We start from the raw sequence: 22,680 nt of genomic DNA, 5'->3' as shown, positions 1-22,680 counted from the left end.
ATTCTGTGGATGACATTCAGTACTAAGTTTGAGAAAGATAAAGAAGTTTGTCCTGGTAATTGTTTAACTGTATGCACATAACTAGACACAAGAGCTGATACCTTTCTTTTTTTCTTCTTTTTTTTTTTGAGACAGAGTCTTGCTCTCTCACCCTGACTAGAGTGCAATGGCATGATTTCGGCCCCCGTGCACCCTCCGCCTCCTGGGTTCAAGCGAGTCTCCTGCCTCAGCCTCCCAAGTAGCTGGGATTATAGGTGCCTACCGCCACGCCTGGCTAATTTTTAGGAGAGACGGGGTTTTGCCATGTTGGCCAGGCTGGTCTCAAACTCCCAACTTCAGGTGACCCACCCGCCTTGGCCTTCCAAAGTGCTGGGATTACAGGTGTGAGCCACTGCGCCTGGCATGAGAGCTGATATGCTGATATCTTTCTTATAGAAACTACAGAGACTTGGCCAGGCACGCTGGCTCATGCCTGTAATCCCAGCACTTTGGGAGGCCAAGCGGGCAGATCACCTGAGGTTGGGAGTTTGAGACCAGCCTGGCCAACATGGTGAAACCATGTCTCTACTAAAAATGCAAAAAATTAGTCAGGTGTGATGGCAGGCACCTGTAATACCAGCTACTCAGGAGGCTGAGGCAGGAAAATTGCTTGAACCCGGAAGGCAGAGGTTGCAGGGAGCTGAGATCGTGCCATTGCACTCTGACCTGGGTGACAGAGTGAGGCTCTGTCTCAAAATAAATAAATAAATAAATAAATAAATAAATAATTCAGAGACTCGACTTTTTTTTTGTTGTTCTGTTCATTTAATACAACTGTACTCTAGTCATAAATGTAGGAATTAGATAATAGAATTTATTTCCCATCTTTCCTTATAATTCAGCAGGAGGGACAGATGCCAGAATGGAGATTTTAAACGATTTGTGTGCTTTATTTACCTAATCCAGAATTTTTCAACCCTGAGTAACAGTAATATCCAGTAATATCCTTTTTTTTTTTTTTTTTGGAGACAGAGTCTCACTCTGTCACCCAGGCTGGAGTGCAGTGGCGCAATATTGGCTAGTTGCAACCTCCGCCTCCTGGGTTTAGGCAATTCTCGTGCTTCACCCTCCTGAGTAGCTGGAATTACAAGTGTGCACCACCACACCCAGCTATTTTTATTTTTTATTTTTAGTAGAGATGGGCTTTTGCCATGTTGGCCAGGCCGGTCTCAACTCCTGGCCTCAATTGATCTGCCTGCCTGGCCTCCCAAAGTGCTGGGATTACAGGCATGAACCACCATGCCTGGCCCTGAGTAGTATCTTTTTAAAGGAAAAACTATTGAGTCTTAAACTTGTTTAATGGTACCATGCAAATTTGCAAACATAAAGGTCGATAAAGTCCTTGTGTCTATAAGAGCTCCCAACTTTCCCAATTTTTTTTTTTTTTTCTTTCTGAGACGGGATCTCACTCTTATCACCCCCGCTGGAGTGCAGTGGCATGATCTTGGCTCACTGCAAACTCCGCCTCCTGGGTTCACGCAGTTCTCCTGCCTCAGCCTCCCAAGTAGCTGGACCTACAGGCGCCCTCCACAAGGCCTGGCTAATTTTTTTGTATTTTTAGTAGAGACAGGGTTTCACCGTGTTAGCCAGGATGGTCTTGATCTCCTGACCTTGTGATCTGCCCGCCTTGGCCTCCCAAAGTGCTGGGATTATGGTCGTGAGCCACCTCACCCAGCCAAGAGCTCCCAACTTTAAAACAAATATATAAAGTACATTACATACCCTATGGAATACTTATGAGGCAGTATATAAGTACAAATTTTGTTTTCTTTATACTCAACTCTATGCTACTTTGATGTGATACTGTCTTTATTGGTGGAGATTCTTTTGCTATCACATGCAGTCAGTTGTCCAGCTGTTACTCTGTGAACTACTGTGGAACCTTTGATGTTACTTAAACCCACCTCTCAGCCTGGGCAGCATAGTAAGGTGCTTATCTCTCCAAGGAAAAAAAAATTAACCGGGTGTGGTGGTATGCGCCTGTATGTAGTCTCAGCTACTCAGGAGACTGACATGGGAGGATCGCTTGAGCCTGGTAGGTGGAGACTGCAGTGAGCCATGATTGTGCCACAGCGCTCAACCTGGGCGGCAGAGTGAGACCCTCTGTCAAAAAACAAACGAAAACCCACCTCTCATCTTTTTTCATTAATCTTACCAGCCTCAGCTAGGGTAATATTATTTGCTACACATGTAACTGTAAATACAAACTGATCTCAAGATTACCCAGGAGGTGGAGCTTGCAGTGAGCCGAGATCGTGCCACGGCACTCCAGCCTGGGTGACAGAGGGAGACTCCGTCTCAAAAAAAAAAAATTACATAGGTAATCTGAAGCATGCTTATATTAATTAAACACACACAATTGAACAAAACATCAACAGGACTATTTTCTTAGAACGCGTGAATTCCTTCTCCCCTAAATATGTGTCTCTAAGCCCCACTTTGAGAAGTACTAATGTAATTAGAGCTGAAAGCCTTCGATTACAGATCTAGACAGAGAAACCTTATTGATTTCCCCCAAAGTCACAGAGCTGTTAATGGCATATCAAAGATTCATACTCAGAATATTTTGTTTTTTTAAGCTGGAACTTTTGTCAGTGCTTCGGATTGAAACTTTACATTGTTTTTAATCATAAACATTTGCTAGAAAGTAGGTATATTTTCCTATAAGTAGAGGTAGTGTCCTCTAACTTAATTAATTATAGTACGTAGAACTAAAACATTTTTCATTTAAAGTTTTATTTTATGGAAATTTTCTAACTATTTCTATGTGGGTGTGTGAAATAAATTTTTTTTTTTGCTTTTTTAAGACCCCTGGGCATACTCCTTCATTAAGATGGGATGAGACACCAGGTCGTGCAAAGGGAAGTGAGACTCCTGGAGCAACCCCAGGCTCAAAAATATGGGATCCTACACCTAGCCACACACCGGCGGGAGCTGCTACTCCTGGACGAGGCGATACACCAGGCCACGCGACACCAGGCCATGGAGGCGCAACTTCCAGTGCTCGTAAAAACAGATGGGATGAAACCCCCAAAACAGAGAGAGGTACTTCTAGTGGAGTATGGGTGTGTGGGTGAAATGTTGAGTGGTATGTTTACAGACTGAAATGTGTTCTGTTTATTCCTGGGTGGACGCATATAAGGGGACAGATTAAGAACAGAACAGATCATATGCTTGATTTTTTTTTACTTCTTGAAGAGGTTTAAGATTTTTTTTTTTTTTTTTTTTTTTGAGACGGAGTCTCGCTCTGTAGCCCAGGCTGGAGTGCAGTGGCCGGATCTCAGCTCACTGCAAGCTCTGCCTCCCAGGTTCACGCCATTCTCCGGCCTCAGCCTCCCGAGTAGCTGGGACTACAGGCGCCCGCCACCTCGCCCGGCTAGTTTTTTGTATTTCTTAGTAGAGACGGGGTTTCACTGTGTTAGCCAGGATGGTCTCGATCTCCTGACCTCGTGATCCGCCCGTCTCGGCCTCCCAAAGTGCTGGGATTACAGGCTTGAGCCACCGCGCCCGGCCGAAGAGGTTTAAGATTTAAGGAAGAACCTTAGGCTAAAGTAAAGTTAGTAGGCCGTAACCTTTGATTTTGTTTGTTTCTTTAGAGACAGGGTCTTGCTCACTGTAGCCTTGACATCCTAGGCTCAAGCGATCTTCCCGCCTCAGCCTTCTGAGTAGCTGAGACTATAGGGGCATGCCACCATGCCTGGCTAATTTTTTTTTTTTTTTTTTTTTTTTTTTTTTTGAGACAGAGTGTTGCTCTTACTGCCCAGGCTGGAATGCAATGGCGCGATCTCAGCTTACTGCAACCTCAGAGACGGGGTTTCTCCATGCTGCTCAGGCGGGTCTTGAACTCTGGACCTCCGATGATCCGCCCCTCTCGGCCTGCTGAAGTGCTGGGATTATAGGCGTCAGCCACCACGCCCAGTCCCCGGCTACTTTTTAAATTTTTTGTAGAGACAATGTTTTGCTTAATTGCCTAACCTGGTCTTGAACTCCTGGCTTCAGGTGATCTCCTGCCAAAGTGTTGGGATTACAGGCATGAACCATTGTGCCTGGCTTACCCTTTGTTTTTTATTATGGAAAAATGTACCTAACATCAAATTTACTTTTTTGTTGCTCTTGTTGAGACAGAGTCTCACTCTGTCACCCGAGCTAGAGTGCAATGGCGCGCTCTCACCTCATTGCAACCTCTGCCTTCTGGATTCAAGAGATTCTTTTTTTTTTTCTTTTTTTGAGATGGAGTCTCGCTCTGTCGCCCAAGCTGGAGTGCAGTGGCGCGATCTCTGCTCACTGCAACTTCCGCCTCCCGGGTTCACGCCATTCTCCTGCCTCAGCCTCCCAAATAACTGGGACTACAGGCGTCCGCCACCACGCCCGGCTAATTTTTTTGTATTTTTAGTAGAGACGGGGTTTCACCGTGTTAGCCAGGATGGTCTCGATCTCCTGACCTTGTGATCCACCCGCCTTGGCCTCCCAAAGTGCTGGGATTACAGGTGTGAGCCACCGTGCCCAGCCAGGTTCAAGAGATTCTTTTGCCTCAGCTTCCTGAGTAGCTGGGATTACAGGCACCCACCACCACACCTGGCTAATTTTTGTATTTTTCGTAGAGATGGAGTTTCACTATGTTGGTCAGGCTGGTCTCAAACAACTTTAAATGGGTCACCATTTTAGGAATATTCTGTTTTAGAACTTGATAGTTTTGAGTATAACTGTTTGAGAATAAAGAATATTATTTTAACAGGAATTAAAATTGTGGTTTTACTCACTCTTTCTTTTTAAAGATACTCCTGGGCATGGAAGTGGATGGGCTGAGACTCCTCGAACAGATCGAGGTGGAGATTCTATTGGTGAAACACCGACTCCTGGAGCCAGTAAAAGAAAATCACGGTGGGATGAAACACCAGCTAGTCAGATGGGTGGAAGCACTCCAGTTCTGACCCCTGGAAAAACACCAATTGGCACACCAGCCATGAACATGGCTACCCCTACTCCAGGTAGAACTCTCTCTCTCATTGGAAATAATTGTTTTTTTCTTTGTGGTATTCTGTGTGCTATTAATGTCAACTTCTAGCAAGAATAAAGAGATATAAAAATTTAAGTCTTGGTTTGCATTTATAATGTAAAAGCAAAATAAATAATAGGGTTGATCTTAATTCTCTTTTATATCAAAGATATATGTAATAATACAGTCTTGCACTATAGAGTATATAAAACTTTGCTTTTCTTGGTAGGTCACATAATGAGTATGACTCCTGAACAGCTTCAGGCTTGGCGATGGGAAAGAGAAATTGATGAGAGAAATCGCCCACTTTCTGATGAGGAATTAGATGCTATGTTCCCAGAAGGATATAAGGTAGTACATCAAATATGAATGAGATGGTATTTAGGATATGCCTTCATTTTAAATAGTGAAAAAAATTGATCAAACTTGCATTGGCTTTGCCCAAATTTACTATTGTCATTCCATTCTCTTAGCTATTTCCAGGTATATTTCAGTTCCAAATAGAGATGAAAAGAAATGAACAACATGATTCTATTACTATTTGAAAGACATCTGGAGGACTTGTATACAGGTCTATCGGTTATACTTTGAGAACTGCTGGTGCTTCAGTTTTCTAGCAGTCCCAGGAATAAGCTTATTTAGATTGTGGTTATTTTACTTGGTGCTTCACCAAGATTTTGTATACTTAAGTTTATGGATTGTCAGTGGACACAAAGAATATTCTTTTTTTTTTTTTTTTAAGATGGAGTCTCATTCTGTCACCGGGTTGGAGTGCAGTGGCGTGATTTCAGCTCATTGCAACCTCTGCCTCCCAGGTTCAAGCGATTCTCTTGCCTCAGTCTCCCGAGTAGCTGGGATTATAGGCGCCTACCACTACGCCCGACTGATTTTTGTATTTCTAATAGAGACAGGGTTTCGCCATGTTGGCCAGGCTGGTCTTGAACTCCTGACCTCAAGTGATCCATCCCTTTCAGCCTCCCAAAGTGCTGGGATTACAGGCGTGAGTTACCGTGCCCAGCCTTCTTTTTACCATATCAACCTAAAATTTATTTTGAACTATAAAATTTTCTAGGTACCTCGTACTCAGGGAGTATTTGTTAGTCTGAAGATAACCTGTGGTCATATAGCTGACATCATAACCAAGGGGAACCAGATAACTTTGTAAGTCATCTGATGGCCTTTACAGAGCTTTTTCTGTTAATGACTATTGATTTTTAACAGTTCATGCATATGTTTTTTGTTTTATTTTGTTTTGTTTTAGAGACAGGGTCTCACTGTGTTGCCCAGACTGGAGAGCAGTGGCGCTGACATAGCTCGCTGCAGCCTTGATCTCCTGGGCTCAAGTGATCCTTCTGCCTCAGCCTCCTGAGTAGCTGGGGCTACGGGCATGCACCACCATACCTGGCTAATTTTTTTATTTTTTGTAGATATGGAGTCTCACTGTGTTGCCAGGCTGGTCTCAAACTCCTAGGCTCAAAGTATCCTCCCACATTGACCTCCCAAACTGCTGGGATTGTAGGCATGAGCCACTGTGTCCAGCCTTGTTTTGTTTTTGATCCCTGTTATTTATGTTAGAGTATTTGTTTCAAGTTTGCATGAAATTTTGCCTTAAAGCTTTTCGTAGCCTCCACACAGTGCTGTGGGTATAGATACAACTTACTGTTGACTGCCTGAGTGTCTTTCTCAGTCGTAGTCATTGATTTCCTTAGAGTCACTAGGAGGAAAAGTCTCCCTTAGTGAATCCTACTAATAAGCAACATCCTTACTAGTGAATGTAAAAATATAGTAGACCTTTAAATCCTTAATGGCAAGTGATGCCTGTGGACTTGACATTGATTTCCCTAGGTCTCACGTCTATACAGTATCCACTTTATCCAAAATGCTAGTGGTCTGCTGGTGCAGACATTAACTAGCAACAAAAAATATCTGTACAAAGTACAGATAGCATCAATGTAAATTTAACATAATTTAATCTTTAATGGACAACAATTTTAGGCTCACTGGAGAAGATGTGTATAGGTTTATCGATATCCCCAGGAAGCTGTTTTTTTTTTCTTTTACTATATATTAAATTATATAAAATAGAGATGGGGTCTTGCCGTGTTGCCCAGGCTGGTCTCAAACTCCTGGGCTCAAGTGTTCCTCCCATCTGAGCCTCCCAAAGTGCTGGGATTACAGGCGTGAGACACCACACCTGGCCTGCCCAGAAGTTGTGTTTTTTTTTTTTGAAGTCTGTTACCAGCTTTAAAAAAAAAAAAAAAAAATCTTTGTGATTTTCAGCCTGCATTTTTTGAAATTTTACTTGTTTTGCAAAAGGTTTGATCAGGTGGTGTGTATTTTACAGGGCTTTGGCAAACATTTTGGTTTTAGTTTTTATGCATTTAACTAATTTTTTTGTAGAGTTTTACACTTAAAAGATTTTATAGTACAGGAATTTATGTGATATTTTAATACTAAAATAAAACTTTTTATGTTATATGCCCCATATGAGCTTATTTCCATTTTATATAACTACTTATGAAATGTTATTTGCTCGACTAGAGCAGTTTTTTGGAATTGCTGACTCAGATTTTATAATTTTCAAATTTTTAATAATTTGACATTTTGACCCACAACATGTTTGAACGTGATCGGTATTTTCTAAGCTCTTTTCTTATATTTCCTCAGTTCCCTACACCACTGATATAATCAGTTAGCAGATGAGAAGCAGATATTTTAAGTTTCTAATTAAGATAGAAAAGCAAGATAGATGTTGTCTCCAAGCAAATGAAAATCTTATTAGCTAATAAACTAAAATATTTTAAGTGCAAATATTGATCCTTATGCTGTTTTTTAAGTTAAGAAAATCCTAAACTGTCTTATAACTTTTATTAGGTACTTCCTCCTCCAGCTGGTTATGTTCCTATTCGAACTCCAGCTCGAAAACTGACAGCTACTCCAACACCTTTGGGTGGTATGACTGGTTTCCACATGCAAACTGAAGATCGAACTATGAAAAGTGTTAATGATCAGCCATCTGGAAATCTTCCATTTTTAAAGCCTGATGATATTCAGTACTTTGATAAACTATTGGTAAGTGATACTAGCAGAAATAAACTATTACATTTTGTTCCAGAATTATAAATCATAACATTTCAACTTCCCTTAACATTTTTTTCTTTTTACTGTAGGTTGATGTTGATGAATCAACACTTAGTCCAGAAGAGCAAAAAGAGAGAAAAATAATGAAGTTGCTTTTAAAAATTAAGAATGGAACACCACCAATGAGAAAGGTAAGTCTCAGTTTGTTAAATTGTCATGTTTGTTGCTTATTTATTTAATTAAAAAAAATTTTTGTAGTTTTTGTAGAGACAGGGTTTTGCCATGTTGCCTAGGCTGGTCTCAAGTGATCCTTCTGCCTTGGCCTACCTCCTAGAGTGCTGGGATTACAGGTGTGAGGCACTGCACCTGGCCAAGTTTATATTTTTAAAAATGTTTTTAATTTTTTCACCAGGAAATGTAGGCCACAAAATAGTACTGAACTATTGGTATAACCCGTTGGAGTGTGGTTTTTCCTTTACTCTTCCAAGTAGCCCAAATTGGTAAAGGTTATTTAGAAAGCTTTCCCCACAAAAAAATTAGCTTTTGGTAGTGTTATATTTTTGTGTTTGGGAATTTATAATTACTTTCTTCATCTTTATCAAGGACATAGCATGATGGAAAAAAATTTATGTAGTGTGAAGGATTTAACTTTTTTGCTTGTTTTTGTTATTAATATTATATATATATGTTTGAGACAGGGTCTTGCTGTCTTGCCCAGGCTGGAGTGCAGTGGTGCAGTCTTGGCTCACTGCAACCTGTGCCTGTTGGGTTCAAGCAATTCTCCTGCCTCAGCCTCCCAAGTAGGTGGGACTACAGGCGTGCACCACCACGCCCTGCTAATTTCTATATTTTTAGTAGAGACAGGGTTTCACCATGTTGGCCAGGCTGGTCTTGAACTCCTGACCTCAAATGATTAACCTGCCTCAGCCTCCCAAAGTGCTGGGATTACAGGCGTGAGCCACCATGCCCAGCCGTTTGTTTTTATTATTTAAATACTCCAGGGCTCAAGAGATCCTCCTGCCTCAGTCTCCCAAAGTGTTGGGATTACAGGTGTGAGCCACCATGCCCAGCTGGAGTTAGCACAGAATTCTTTGGTTAAAAAAGCTAATAAAGATGCTGAAACACGAGATTCTCCATTTCTCAAGGCCTTTAAAATATGCTTAATGCTTGAAGATAATTAGTGAAATTAGTGAGGGATTATATTAACACTATATGTGCCTTGGAAATGGAAGATACTTTAGGGGAAGTGAAGGCTAATTTGGTACATACCTCTGTGGTTCTTTTGTTCTATTAAATTACTCTTTTGAATTAACATAAAATTTCTATCACAGTAGTTGAAATTCCAGAGTAATTTGGATGGAAATGCACTCATGCTGTCTGTGTAAAATGTGTGTAAAAGTAAACACATATTAAATTATGGAAAATCTTCTTTGAGTAATTTGCTCATTCAAAATGCTTGATTGTAAAGAAACCACACCTATTACTCTGCTCTTTTTCCCAGGCTGCATTGCGTCAGATTACTGATAAAGCTCGTGAATTTGGAGCTGGTCCTTTGTTTAATCAGATTCTTCCTCTACTGATGTCTCCTACACTTGAGGATCAAGAGCGTCATTTACTTGTGAAAGTTATTGATAGGATACTATACAAACTTGATGACTTAGTTCGTCCATATGTGCATAAGGTTTGTACTTAATAGTGTTTCTGATAGTTTTAATATTTTAACTTTTTCAGTTTATCAATGTTAAATTTACATATCCCTCTAGACCTTTTTCTTTGCACAAGTACACATCATACATGTACAAATACAGTTTTATACAGATGTACAGATTAGTTTTTGTCATCTTTGCCATAAGACGTTCATATTATTTAATTTTTTCATTTGCTTTTATTGAGATTAGATTAGTATGAGAACATATGTGATTCTGTACTGTGCCAGTTAGTATTAAGAACCAGTTTTTTCACCAATGGTAATTATGGTGCAGTATGTTCATAGGGCATATAAGTTATTTCTTTAAAAAATATTGAATATTAGTGTGTCACTAATAGCTCTCTTAAATTTTCATCTCTATCTGGAGTTTGAACTTGTGTAATTAAAATTCTTAAACAATTTGTCCCTTGATTAATGAAAATCCTGATAATTCTAAATTTCTTGTATATGTTTAATTCTGTACATGAGTATTTCATCAGTAATTGATGTGAAAGTGTAGCTGCTTCTCTTTTTTCTCTTTTTCAGATCCTTGTGGTCATTGAACCACTATTGATTGATGAAGATTACTATGCTAGAGTGGAAGGCCGAGAGATCATTTCTAATTTGGCAAAGGTATTTACATTTAATTTCTAGAGAAAGATAATTTATTTCTGTTTATGGAATTATTTGATTATGGAAGGAAATGGTTGAAGATTAATATTACCAACTCATGACTGTCCTTTGTTTGTTTACTTTTTAGGCTGCTGGTCTGGCTACTATGATCTCTACCATGAGACCTGATATAGATAACATGGATGAGTATGTCCGTAACACAACAGCTAGAGCTTTTGCTGTTGTAGCCTCTGCCCTGGGCATTCCTTCTTTATTGCCTTTCTTAAAAGCTGTGTGCAAAAGCAAGAAGTCCTGGCAAGCGAGACACACTGGTATTAAGATTGTACAACAGATAGCTATTCTTATGGGCTGTGCCATCTTGCCACATCTTAGAAGTTTAGTTGAAATCATTGAACATGGTAAGTTGTAATGTAACTTTGTCTTTTTTTTTTTTTCTCTTTAAGAGACAGGGTCTTACTATGTTGCCCAGACTGGACTCAAACTTTTGGGCTCAAGTGATCCTCCTGCTCAGCCTTCTGAGTAGCTGGGACTAGAGGTACACACACAGCCTGTCTACTTTTAATAGGACAGCTGTCCTAAAATTTGGGCTACTGATTTGGGGAGATAAATGGAAAGGCATAACTGTACAAACTATAGATTTTATGATGGGTTTGTAATATTATCTGCTAACAGGCTATGGTTCATATTTTGCTTTTAGCTAATTTTAATGTGAATGTATTCTGCAGTTTGGCTAAATAGTTGATATATTGCGAGAATCTGGATGACATTATGTGACTTAGGTAATGTTGGGGCATAGTTAAAACCTGTGTTTGGTTTTGTAGGTCTTGTGGATGAGCAGCAGAAAGTTCGGACCATCAGTGCTTTGGCCATTGCTGCCTTGGCTGAAGCAGCAACTCCTTATGGTATCGAATCTTTTGATTCTGTGTTAAAGCCTTTATGGAAGGGTATCCGCCAACACAGAGGAAAGGTAAATCCACCAATTACCTTTTGATTTATCTTCATTAAAGTTAAGGTGACATAAATCTAAATTACTAAAGTACATATATTTTTATTTAAAAATAGGGTTTGGCTGCTTTCTTGAAGGCTATTGGGTATCTTATTCCTCTTATGGATGCAGAATATGCCAACTACTATACTAGAGAAGTGATGTTAATCCTTATTCGAGAATTCCAATCTCCTGATGAGGAAATGAAGAAGATTGTGCTGAAGGTAATTATTCCAGATTTGTTAATGTAAACTGGATTTGTTTCATGGTTCTAAGATAATTTTAAAGAGTTTTTTAAAAACAACAGAAAAACTGTATGTTACACCAGTACTGTTTCATTTGTTTTTAAATTTTATTTTTTAAAATTACGTAATCAGCAATGAGTAGTCTGTTCATTTCAAGTCAGTTGATTTATTATTACTATTTTTTAACCTTTTAGGTGGTAAAACAGTGTTGTGGGACAGATGGTGTAGAAGCAAACTACATTAAAACAGAGATTCTTCCTCCCTTTTTTAAACACTTCTGGCAGCACAGGATGGCTTTGGATAGAAGAAATTACCGACAGGTAAGCTTTTATTTTAAAAGAATATTCTCAAAAATCCTTTTGACTTATTCTTTAGTCGACTTGAATGCATATTATTTTTTACCTTATTTTAATTATCTCACAGTTTATATGTGCTTGATTATGAAAGGAGATGGATTTTAGTCATCCAGTTAACTTCCATTTTGATTTTGGATTCAAGGATTAATACTCAACTGTGAATTGATGTTTTTGTCTGGTAAATTCAGTGCTTTATCTGGCTAGATGAAACATGGACACAGTTTTACCTTGAATCATGTTAACTTATACTCATTTTTCTATGGTCACTTTTCTCTTCAACTTTAATAAATAGCAGTGAATCATTCTTATCATGTTCATTAGCTAAATAAGTAGTGTATTTAGAGTATTTGGTTTTCATGATGTTTTATGTCCTTGGAAAAGCAGTCTAAAACGTTTTTTTTTCTGTTCTTTTTAGTTAGTTGATACTACTGTGGAGTTGGCAAACAAAGTAGGTGCAGCAGAAATTATATCCAGGATTGTGGATGATCTGAAAGATGAAGCTGAACAGTACAGAAAAATGGTGATGGAGACAATTGAGAAAATTATGGGCAATTTGGGAGCAGCAGATATTGATCATAAACTTGAAGAACAACTGATTGATGGTATTCTTTATGCTTTCCAAGAACAGACTACAGAGGTAATGATAACTAATTATGGCACATTGCTACTGACTTTAATATTTGTAGAAAAACGTATTAGTTGTCAAGCAAATTTTTCTAGAATGCAGTTGAATTTGAAGTAATTTTTAATATGCTTACTCGGTTACCAAAAAATGTTATTCTACCTCAAGTTTTAAGATTTGATGTAAAAAAACAACCACAGGTGTTTGGGTGGTTAGAAAAGGTTGACTATTAGTATATTTCAACTGTGCAGTCATAAACCAAATGAATGTGTCTTTTTTTAAAATTTATTTTTTAGGACTCAGTAATGTTGAACGGCTTTGGCACAGTGGTTAATGCTCTTGGCAAACGAGTCAAACCATACTTGCCTCAGATCTGTGGTACAGTTTTGTGGCGTTTAAATAACAAATCTGCAAAAGTTAGGCAGCAGGCAGCTGACTTGATTTCTCGAACTGCTGTTGTCATGAAGACTTGTCAAGAGGTAAACTTCTTTTTCTTTTTTTTCTTTTTTTTTTTTTTTTTTTTTTTTTTGAGGCGGAGTCTCGCTCTGTCACCCAGGCTGGAGTGCAATGGCCGGATCTCAGCTCACTGCAAGCTCCGCCTGCTGGGTTTACGCCATTCTCCTGCCTCAGCCTCCCGAGTAGCTGGGACTACAGGCGCCTGCCACCTCGCCCGGCTAGGTTTTTTTTTTTGTATTTTTTAGTAGAGACGGGGTTTCACCGTGTTAACCAGGATGGTCTCGATCTCCTGACCTCATGATCCGCCCGTCTCTTCTTTTTCAAATTATTACTTCTTCACCAAATAGTTTAATGTAAATAGTAACATTTTAACATTATTTGTTTTATTATAGGAAAAATTGATGGGACACTTGGGTGTTGTGTTGTATGAGTATTTGGGTGAAGAGTACCCTGAAGTATTGGGCAGCATTCTCGGAGCACTGAAGGCCATTGTAAATGTCATAGGTATGATATTTGCTGGTTACATAAGACTTTTTCTTGTTTTAATTTTCTTTTTCTTTTCTTTTTTTGTAAGTAAAGTCTTATTTAGGATTTGGGAGGTTTTTGTTACTTTTTTAAAAGCACTTCAAGATTGTAGTTAAGTCGGGGGATGTCACAAAAGTTTTGTTTCCCAAAACCCATTTATATTTTACTTTAAAGAGAAAAAAAGGGCAAGTTTAGGACCTACAGGAAAGGTGGGAGTAGTCACAGCTCAAAAAGCTTTGAAGTCTTGGAATACAGGACCCTAGTAGAAATAGTGTTTCAGGTGAAATATATTCTGCCATGTTCTGCTGCGAGGGGGAAAAGGCAAACCTAAAGTTTTAATTCAGTTTTAGAACTATATGTGTATATTTAAACTTTGAATTAGTGATTATGACAGGTTTTTTACTTGCCATCAGTTTCAAGGAATATAATCAGAAAAGTGAACTGATCAAATTATTGTCTTTATTTACATACTCAAGTTTTCAATACTGTCCATTCAGTTTTCTAACCCAAAACACAGCTATATTACAAATGGTCTTGGATATGGAGAGCAAAGTTTTTATTCTGTTAGGGCAGTATGACAAAGAAAACAAATGGTTTCTTGTATTTAATCTTTTTTAAAAATTGATTATAACTGTTGCCACATGTAACTCGTGCAGAGTTTAGAGGCTCTGATAACCTAGCAGAAGTCAAAATGGCTGACTGTGAGAGAACCACTGTTTTTTCTTATTTTGTAAGAGGTATTTATGCAATATACATTTTTAAACTATTGTATTTGCATATAATCTCCAATGCAGCCCAGTGCTATACTTGAAGATAGCCACTTGCCAAAAATCATTTACATGGCCACTTGTAGGGCTCTGGTTTGCAGGGAGTTTTAAACCATATTATTTGTCAGAGAGGCATGGGAAGAGCAATGGAGAGAGAATCAGAGCAAGTGATTCTAGTTAGAGCAAGAGCCCCTGCCAGCTGCCTCCTTTTTTCTCTCTTCATAGGTGTAAATACCATCCAAGTATGCCCTGCATTGCAGGGAGACTGGAGATCTGTTTGTTTTGCAGTTAAAGGGTAAGGGGGCCCTTTCTGGAAATTTTTGCTTTATTTACATGTTTACCTCTGGCTTATATTGTTGTGTACGGCCGGAACATAAGCTGTCCCCATATTTAAATGTCAGTGCACAAATACATTTCAGAACCAAACAAAACTTTTTTGTTATTGAGTATCCATCATTCTTTAAATCACTTCACTGATTTCTTTCATTTCTATACATAATCAAAAATTGTTAATAAAAGTTAAAAACGATTCTGAGTCTGGTCAGAATCCGCGGCTTTCTCTTTCCATAGGCAGCTGTAAGTTTATATTTATGCATAGTCATATATGACGTTGCTAAGTAAAAGGAAAGTGAACAAAAGTTGCAATTCAAATGTTGATAGTTTATTGACTTCTATTAAATAGGTATGCATAAGATGACTCCACCAATTAAAGATCTGCTGCCTAGACTCACCCCCATCTTAAAGAACAGACATGAAAAAGTACAAGAGAATTGTATTGATCTTGTTGGGCGTATTGCTGACAGGTAAGCAGATTACCCACACATTTTTATAAGCAGTATCAATTTTCAAATTTGGCCACTTTGTATTCAATTAGCAAAATTTTCTTAATGTCACTAATACAAGTGTATATGATTAGGCTGTCTAGTATTAATATTTTCAGTCAAATTTCAATTTGGATGGTAATGGGGTGGCCATGTAATTTTAGGACTAAACCTGTAAGACTAACTCTTCAGCCTTTCTGAAGAGTAATAACTCTTATTTAATGCTTAAAATGAGTTAACAATCATGTTTTTAGAACTGAATTTGCAAACTTATCCTTAAAACTTTTCCTAATGTCACAAATAATATGTGTATTTTTTAAATTAGGGGAGCTGAATATGTGTCTGCAAGAGAGTGGATGAGGATTTGCTTTGAGCTTTTAGAGCTCTTAAAAGCCCACAAAAAGGCTATTCGTAGAGCCACAGTCAACACATTTGGTTATATTGCAAAGGCCATTGGGTGAGTGTCGCTTACTTCCATTAAAAAAAAAATTACTTTGTAATAAATTCATTGTGGTGTTGAAAAATACTTCATGTAGAAATCTCTTTTGAGGCATGGTCTGAATAATGCAGTTGAGAAAGCTCTTCATTTAACCATTGACCTTCTGATTTTTGGAATGTATTCTTAAATTCAATTTGTGTGTTTTTTTTTTTTTGAGATGGAGTCTTGCTCTGTCACCCAGGCTGGAATGCAGTGATTTGATTTCAGCTCACTGCACCCACCACCACCTCCCAGGTTCAGGAGATTCTCCTGCCTCACCCTCCCCAGTAGCTGGGACTATAGGCATGCACCTTCACGCCCAGGTAATTTTTGTATTTTTTAGTACAGATGAGGTTTCACCATGTGGGCCAGGCTGTTCTCGAACTCCTGACCTCAAGTGAGCCACCTATCTTGGCCTCCAGAAGTGCTGAGATTACAGGCATGAGCCACCACACCCAGCCTGTAGTCTTAAATTCTTAATTGAATTAAAATAGATGGAAGGGTTTAAGATTTACTTTAATTATACTTTAGGTGTTTTCAGGGAGGGAAACAGTACCATTTTCAGAAAAATACAAAATGTGTGCTGGTCTTTTAGGATATTGCTTAAACTATTAAGGCAAATTTTTAGTCTCACAGCATCATTTAAGTCTCATATTAATGCTTTATGTGTTTTAAAAGTTGTATTATGGATTGTTTGAGCTCAGGAGTTTAAGGTTACAGTGAGCTGTGATTGTGCCAGTATACTCCAACCTGGGCAACAGGGCGAGACCCTGTCTCTAAAAAAAAAACAACAAAAATGCTATTCTAACATTACTCCATGGATTTAACTGAATTATAGCTGCTTTGTGAGATAATCTATGGTTGTTTGCTTCCATTCCATCACAACTAAAGTAGGAAAAAAGTCATTATAGAAAACGAGACACCACATGTCCATGTGGCTTAAGAAAATGTGTTCAAGGAATATGACATGTGAACGTCTGATTAATTAACCAGACCACACCCCCTCCCCTAACACACACTAATTTCTCTCCTATTTTGGTAGCATAATATTTATTTCAGTGGTGATGGAGTCAAGAAATTTGTAGTGAATACCTGTCGTGCAAGCTTTTAGCCCCAATGTCCCTCTAAGTTTATGTCAAAGAAGAGGCAAATAGATGCAGCAAATTGTGTGGGAGGGAAGATAAAAGAAAAGAGATTTTATATGGTTTATAATGGGAGACCACAATTCAGATATTCCCCTCACCACTCCTACCTAGTTCTAGTGCCCATTTTGACAACTCAGAATTACTCACTTTAAATATTTAGTTAAATTTCTTTATATTTCAGAAAGTTTAAAAACTGAAAATTACATATGAAAATTAATTTGAGTTAACTTAAATTTTTTTTTTTTTGAGAAGGAGTGTCACTCTGTCACGCAGGCTGGAGTGCAATGGCATTGTCTCAGCTCGCTGCAACCTCTGCCTCCCAGGTTCAAGTGGTTCTCCCACCTCAGCCTCCCAAGTAGCTGGGACTACAGGCGTGTGCCACCACACTCGGCTAATTTTTGTGTCTTTAGTAGAGACGGGGTTTCACTATGTTGGCCAGGTTGGTCTCGAACTCCTGACCTCATGATCCGCCTGCCTTGGCCTCCCAGAGTGCTGGGATTGCAAGCGTGAGCCACTGCATCCGGCCAAAATTTTTAAAATTTGTACAGCTGTGACCTCTGATCTTCTCAGAGTTAACTTTTTTAAACTGACCTTTTAATTTATATGAAATTTTTTTTTTTTTTTTGAGACGGAGTCTCACTGTGTCTCCCAGGCTGGAGTGCAGTGGCGCGATCTCGGCTCACTGCAAGCTCCGCCCCCCGGGTTCACGCCATTCTCCCGCCTCAGCCTCCCAAGTAGCTGGGACTACAGGCGCCCGCTACCGCGCCCGGCTAGTTTTTTGTATTTTTAGTAGAGACGGGGTTTCACCATGTTAGCCAGGATAGTCTTGATCTCCTGACCTTGTGATCCACCTGCCTCGGCCTCCCAAAGTGCTGGGATTACAGGCTTGAGCCACCGCGCCCGGCCAATTTATATGAAATTTTAATGTAGAAACAATGGCAGTGACTTGGAAGTATTGCGTTTTATAAAATTACTGAGTTCCCTGTAATTATTAATATTTAAAAGTTTTCATCTTTATGCATTTTTTTCTTCCATAAATTTTTGACTTATAATGTAACAGCTTGTTGACCCATTTTTTTTTTCAGCCCTCATGATGTATTGGCTACACTTCTAAACAACCTCAAAGTTCAAGAAAGGCAGAACAGAGTTTGTACCACTGTAGCAATAGCTATTGTTGCGGAAACATGTTCACCCTTCACAGTACTCCCTGCCTTAATGAATGAATACAGAGTTCCTGAACTGAATGTTCAAAATGGAGTGTTAAAGTCGCTTTCCTTCTTGTTTGAATATATTGGTGAAATGGGAAAAGACTACATTTATGCTGTAACACCGTTACTTGAAGATGCTTTAATGGATAGGTAAGTGACTTGAACTGATGACAAGAAAATAATTATAACTCTTCCTTCATTTTAGAATATCCTGAAATAGTTATTAGATGACTTTTTACTGTAATGTAGTTAAAGAAAAAAATGCTAGCCTGGAGTCTTGGGACATCGTAAATATGACTTATTATTTTAAAATAATGTGCACACTGTAGTGATTCCCCAGACTTTCTTTCAAGTTCCCCCACCCCCTTTAAATCTCTTTTCATATCTGTTGAACTAAATACATTTTGAAAAGGGTTGATTGATAATCTTTTGTTTTCAAAATTGGTCAAATATAGTTAGAGGACATGATGAGCAGGAGCTAATCAGTGTGGCAGAGACCTGATCTTTTTAGCTTTTTATTGCAGGTAAAGGATAGGTTTCTCTTAAGCCTTTGAATTACTAAACATAGCCTGCCAGAGCTACACTCTTCCTATTGCAGGTCCCTGGTGTTTCAGATAGTGACCACCAGTACAGTACTGTTCGAGTTATTTGACAGATTGCTAATACCTTTTACCATCTAGACTGATGCACAGCCTTAAACACAGAAGTAACTGAAGAAAGTGCAAAGGAAAGTTCAGGCATAGTAAGGGAAAGAACTGTTTCACTGGCTCCTTATTTTTCAGGAGAGAGAAGTTACTCAAATCAGAGCCCATTCACATACTTTTGTGTACAGATTAAAGTTATTCATTAATAACCTTCTGAAAGGGAGACTTAACTGGACTTGACAAGTTACCAGAAAGTGTATATGCAAGACATAGAAGCAAAGTAAGAATTGTGCTCTGTAAAAGCCTGGCTGCCCAGGGCTAAAAAAAAATGAGGGTAAATCACCCTTGCTCCATATTCCTCAGTGAGAAGTGCGTGAGGACCATAGTGCAGTCATTAATGTATGTCACCTGCAGTTAAAAACTTTGTTCTGTGTACTAAGAAGTGGAGGGAGTAATTCCATTGAAAATTACTAAATGAAAAAGAATACTTCAGTTGGAAATTTTATTAATGAGGAATATTGCTTCATTCTTATGCTGAATGACATTATTAAAGTAAATAAGAAAAACAAGAATATTAGTAAATACAAGTATTTTTCTCTTTTGATATGGTCTGTGTTACTATCTTTGGAGCAAAGTGTGGAAACTCATTTTGTTTTTTAGACGGACTTTCGCTTTGTCGCCCAGGCTGGAATACAGTGGCACGATCTCGACTCACTGCAGCTTCTGCCTCCCAGGTTCAAGTGATTCTCCTGCCTCAGCTCCCAAGTAGCTGGGACTACAGGCATGTGCCACCGTGCCCAGCTAATTTTTTGTATTTTTGGCAGAGATAGGGTTTCACCATGTTAGCCAGGATGGTCTCTATCTCCTGACCTTGTGATCCACCGGCCTTGGCCTCCCAAAGTTCTGGGATTACAGGCATGAGCCACCGTGCCTGGCCTGGAAACTCATTTTCATACCCGTTGCAAATCCCAGTGTGTTAGCCAATGAGCTCATACTTGGTTGAATAATTGTGGAATGAATAACTGATTGATTTTCCATGAACATAAACTCAGTTAACATAGCAGATGATAGTTACTTCTGTAGGTTTGAAAAAATTGTTGATCTTCCTCTCCCCAGATTGGGTTATTGAAACTTAAACTTTATGTGAGAAGGGAATTTAATTTTAATTTAGTTACCTATTATATACCAGTATCTGAAGTACTAGTAAAGATTTAAGTTTATAATCAAGAGTTTAAAATGATTTGGGAGGCCAAGGTGGAAGGATCACTCAACCCCAGGAGCTCAAGATCAGCTTGGGCAACATAGCGAGGCCCTCCATATCTCTAACAATAAACATTTTTTAAAATAATTTTTCTTTTTTCTTTTTTTTTTTGAGACAGAGTTTCACTCTTGTTGCCTAGGCTGGAGTGCAGCAGCACGATCTTGGCTCACTGCAACCTCCGCCCCCCAGGTTCAACTGATTCTCCTGCCTCAGCCTCCCGAGTAGCTGGGATTACAGGCGTGCGCCAGAACACCTGACTAATTTTTGTATGTTTAGTAGAGACAGGGTTTCGCCATGTTGGCCAGGCTGGTCTAGAACTCCTGACCTCAGGTGATTCACCTGCCTCGGCCTCCCAAAGTGCTGGGATTATAGGCATGAGCCACCATGCCCCGCCTGAAAAGTAATTTTAAAAAAGAGAAAAAAGTTTAAAATAAGATATTACCGTTTATTATTCATACATTAGAATCACATACCTCCTCTTTAATAGCATAATAAAGCCAAGACTTCACAGAGCCCTCCTGCTCATATTCCTTTTAAAAGTTAATTAGAAGGCTAGGCGCGGTGGCTCACGCCTGTAATCCCAGTACTTTGGGAGGCTGAGGCGGGCAGATCACAATGTCAAGAGATCAAGATCATCCTGGCCAACATGGCGAAACCCCATCTCTACTAAAAATTCAAAAATTAGCTGGGCATGGTGGCACACACCTGTAGTTCCAGCTACTCAGGAGGCTGAGGCAGGAGAATTGCTTGAACCTGGGAGGCAGAGGTTGCAGTGAGCCAAGATCACACCACTGCACTCCAGCCTGGGCGACAGAGTGAGACTCTGTCTCAAAAAAAAAAAAAAGTTAATTAGAAAATATGGCTTAATTGTTGAGCCAGAGTGAAGCTTGAGTTGTTAAAGCAAAAGTTCTCAAGTGGAAGCATTAGTTATTCTAAAGGATATATTAGACACACGAAATGTTAGGATGACTTCACATCTATTCAGTGCACTGAATTAGTAATTTCGTTTCCAATGGGCAGGTGAATATTTCCTGTAAAACTAAGACCATATCTTGAAGGATTTTTTCCCCTTTCTTATAAGACTGTACCTTAAAGGACTTTTTTCCCTTCCCTTATAGAGACCTTGTACACAGACAGACGGCTAGTGCAGTGGTACAGCACATGTCACTTGGGGTTTATGGATTTGGTTGTGAAGATTCGCTGAATCACTTGTTGAACTATGTATGGCCCAATGTGTTTGAGACATCTCCTCATGTAATTCAGGCAGTTATGGGAGCCCTAGAGGGTCTGAGAGTTGCTATTGGACCATGTAGAATGTTGCAGTATTGTTTACAGGTAAGTTAAAGTTTTTTTTTTTTAATCGGTGAATTTTTTTTTTTTTAAATAAAACTTTAAGTTCTGGGATACATGTGCTGAATGTGCAGGTTTGTTACATAGGTATACATGTGGCATGGTGGTTTGCTGCACGTATCAACCCATCATCTAGGTTTTAAGCCCCGCGTGCATTAGGTGTTTGTCCTAATGCTCTCCTTCCCCTTTCCCCCCACTCCCTGTAAGTTAAAAGTTTTTAAAAGATTACTTAGCAAGAAAAGTAGTGTGTTGAATTAAGTTACTTTTCCTGATTATCAACAGGGTATATTGTGCCATATGGTAGAACAATTGTGTGGTGACGGGGGAGTGCGTTTTGTCTCTTCCATTTTAGCTTTGTATAATTACTAGGCCCCCCCTACTCCCCAAGGGAAATAATTCTGAATCATATCTTTATGATTTGTTAATTTTGTTAAGGTTATGTGTGTTCTTGAAAATTGAAATAATGTAACTGTTCAATATTGTTTTAGGGTCTGTTTCACCCAGCCCGGAAAGTCAGAGATGTATATTGGAAAATTTACAACTCCATCTACATTGGTTCCCAGGATGCTCTCATAGCACATTACCCAAGAATCTACAACGATGATAAGAACACCTATATTCGTTATGAACTTGACTATATCTTATAATTTTATTGTTTATTTTGTGTTTAATGCACAGCTACTTCACACCTTAAACTTGCTTTGATTTGGTGATGTAAACTTTTAAACATTGCAGATCAGTGTAGAACTGGTCATAGAGGAAGAGCTAGAAATCCAGTAGCATGATTTTTAAATAACCTGTCTTTGTTTTTGATGTTAAGCAGTAAATGCCAGTAGTGACCAAGAACACAGTGATTACATACACTATACTGGAGGGATTTCATTTTTAATTCATCTTTATGAAGATTTAGAACTCATTCCTTGTGTTTAAAGGGAATGTTTAATTGAGAAATAAACATTTGTGTACAAAATGCTAATTTGTGTGTGTTTTTTGAACATGACTTGTAAAATGCGGAACTTTGATAAAGTATTGGTTTATGTGGAATAAGTGGCTTAATTTCATTTTCTGTCATCTGGTTAATAGAAAGTAGTTAGCCAAATAAAAATTATATGAAGTGATGGCATCTTTGTCAAAATTCCATTGTTCTGTTAATAATGACAGCAAGAACAGTAGCCTCAGGAGGTGTTCCCCTCAAACTAGCACAACCATTCCATCATCATAGAAAAGTAGCACTTTTGCTAAACTGTCTTGAATATTTTGTACTTACATAGCGCCTTTCATCTCTTGATTTCTCAAAATGCTTTATGAACATGTTTAAAGGAAGTGGTTTAAGTCTTGTCCAGCGCTTGAAAGTCTGCTGTGTTTAACAAGTGAGGAATTT

At 38.8% G+C, this 22,680-nt stretch overlaps 1 protein-coding gene and 1 non-coding gene across 2 annotated transcripts in view; one reads left to right on the top strand and one right to left on the bottom strand.

Annotated features, from left to right (window-relative positions):
* Positions 1–22,275, top strand: part of SF3B1 (splicing factor 3b subunit 1) — a 49,340-nt gene extending 27,065 nt beyond the window's left edge. The window contains exons 7-25 of the mRNA XM_025404068.1: positions 2,847–3,084; positions 4,815–5,027; positions 5,265–5,386; positions 7,910–8,107; positions 8,206–8,307; positions 9,618–9,797; positions 10,350–10,436; positions 10,564–10,834; positions 11,258–11,403; positions 11,499–11,645; positions 11,861–11,986; positions 12,438–12,659; positions 12,941–13,123; positions 13,493–13,604; positions 15,075–15,195; positions 15,539–15,670; positions 17,922–18,194; positions 21,068–21,284; positions 21,788–22,275. Coding sequence (XP_025259853.1) covers positions 2,847–3,084; positions 4,815–5,027; positions 5,265–5,386; positions 7,910–8,107; positions 8,206–8,307; positions 9,618–9,797; positions 10,350–10,436; positions 10,564–10,834; positions 11,258–11,403; positions 11,499–11,645; positions 11,861–11,986; positions 12,438–12,659; positions 12,941–13,123; positions 13,493–13,604; positions 15,075–15,195; positions 15,539–15,670; positions 17,922–18,194; positions 21,068–21,284; positions 21,788–21,946 — 3,249 coding nt within the window. The 3' untranslated portion in view covers positions 21,947–22,275. The remainder of the gene's footprint in view (positions 1–2,846; positions 3,085–4,814; positions 5,028–5,264; positions 5,387–7,909; positions 8,108–8,205; positions 8,308–9,617; positions 9,798–10,349; positions 10,437–10,563; positions 10,835–11,257; positions 11,404–11,498; positions 11,646–11,860; positions 11,987–12,437; positions 12,660–12,940; positions 13,124–13,492; positions 13,605–15,074; positions 15,196–15,538; positions 15,671–17,921; positions 18,195–21,067; positions 21,285–21,787) is intronic.
* LOC112636807 lies at positions 8,531–8,666 on the bottom strand. Its single transcript, XR_003122281.1, has one exon. It is a non-coding gene; the product is annotated as a small nucleolar RNA SNORA4 (small nucleolar RNA).
* Positions 22,276–22,680: the final 405 nt, after the last annotated feature.

This window comes from Theropithecus gelada, chromosome 12 (assembly GCF_003255815.1).
Source record: "Theropithecus gelada isolate Dixy chromosome 12, Tgel_1.0, whole genome shotgun sequence".
NCBI lineage: Eukaryota > Metazoa > Chordata > Mammalia > Primates > Cercopithecidae > Theropithecus > Theropithecus gelada.
Note: the sequence above shows the minus strand (reverse complement) of the source record. Positions and strands in the feature narration are given on the sequence as shown.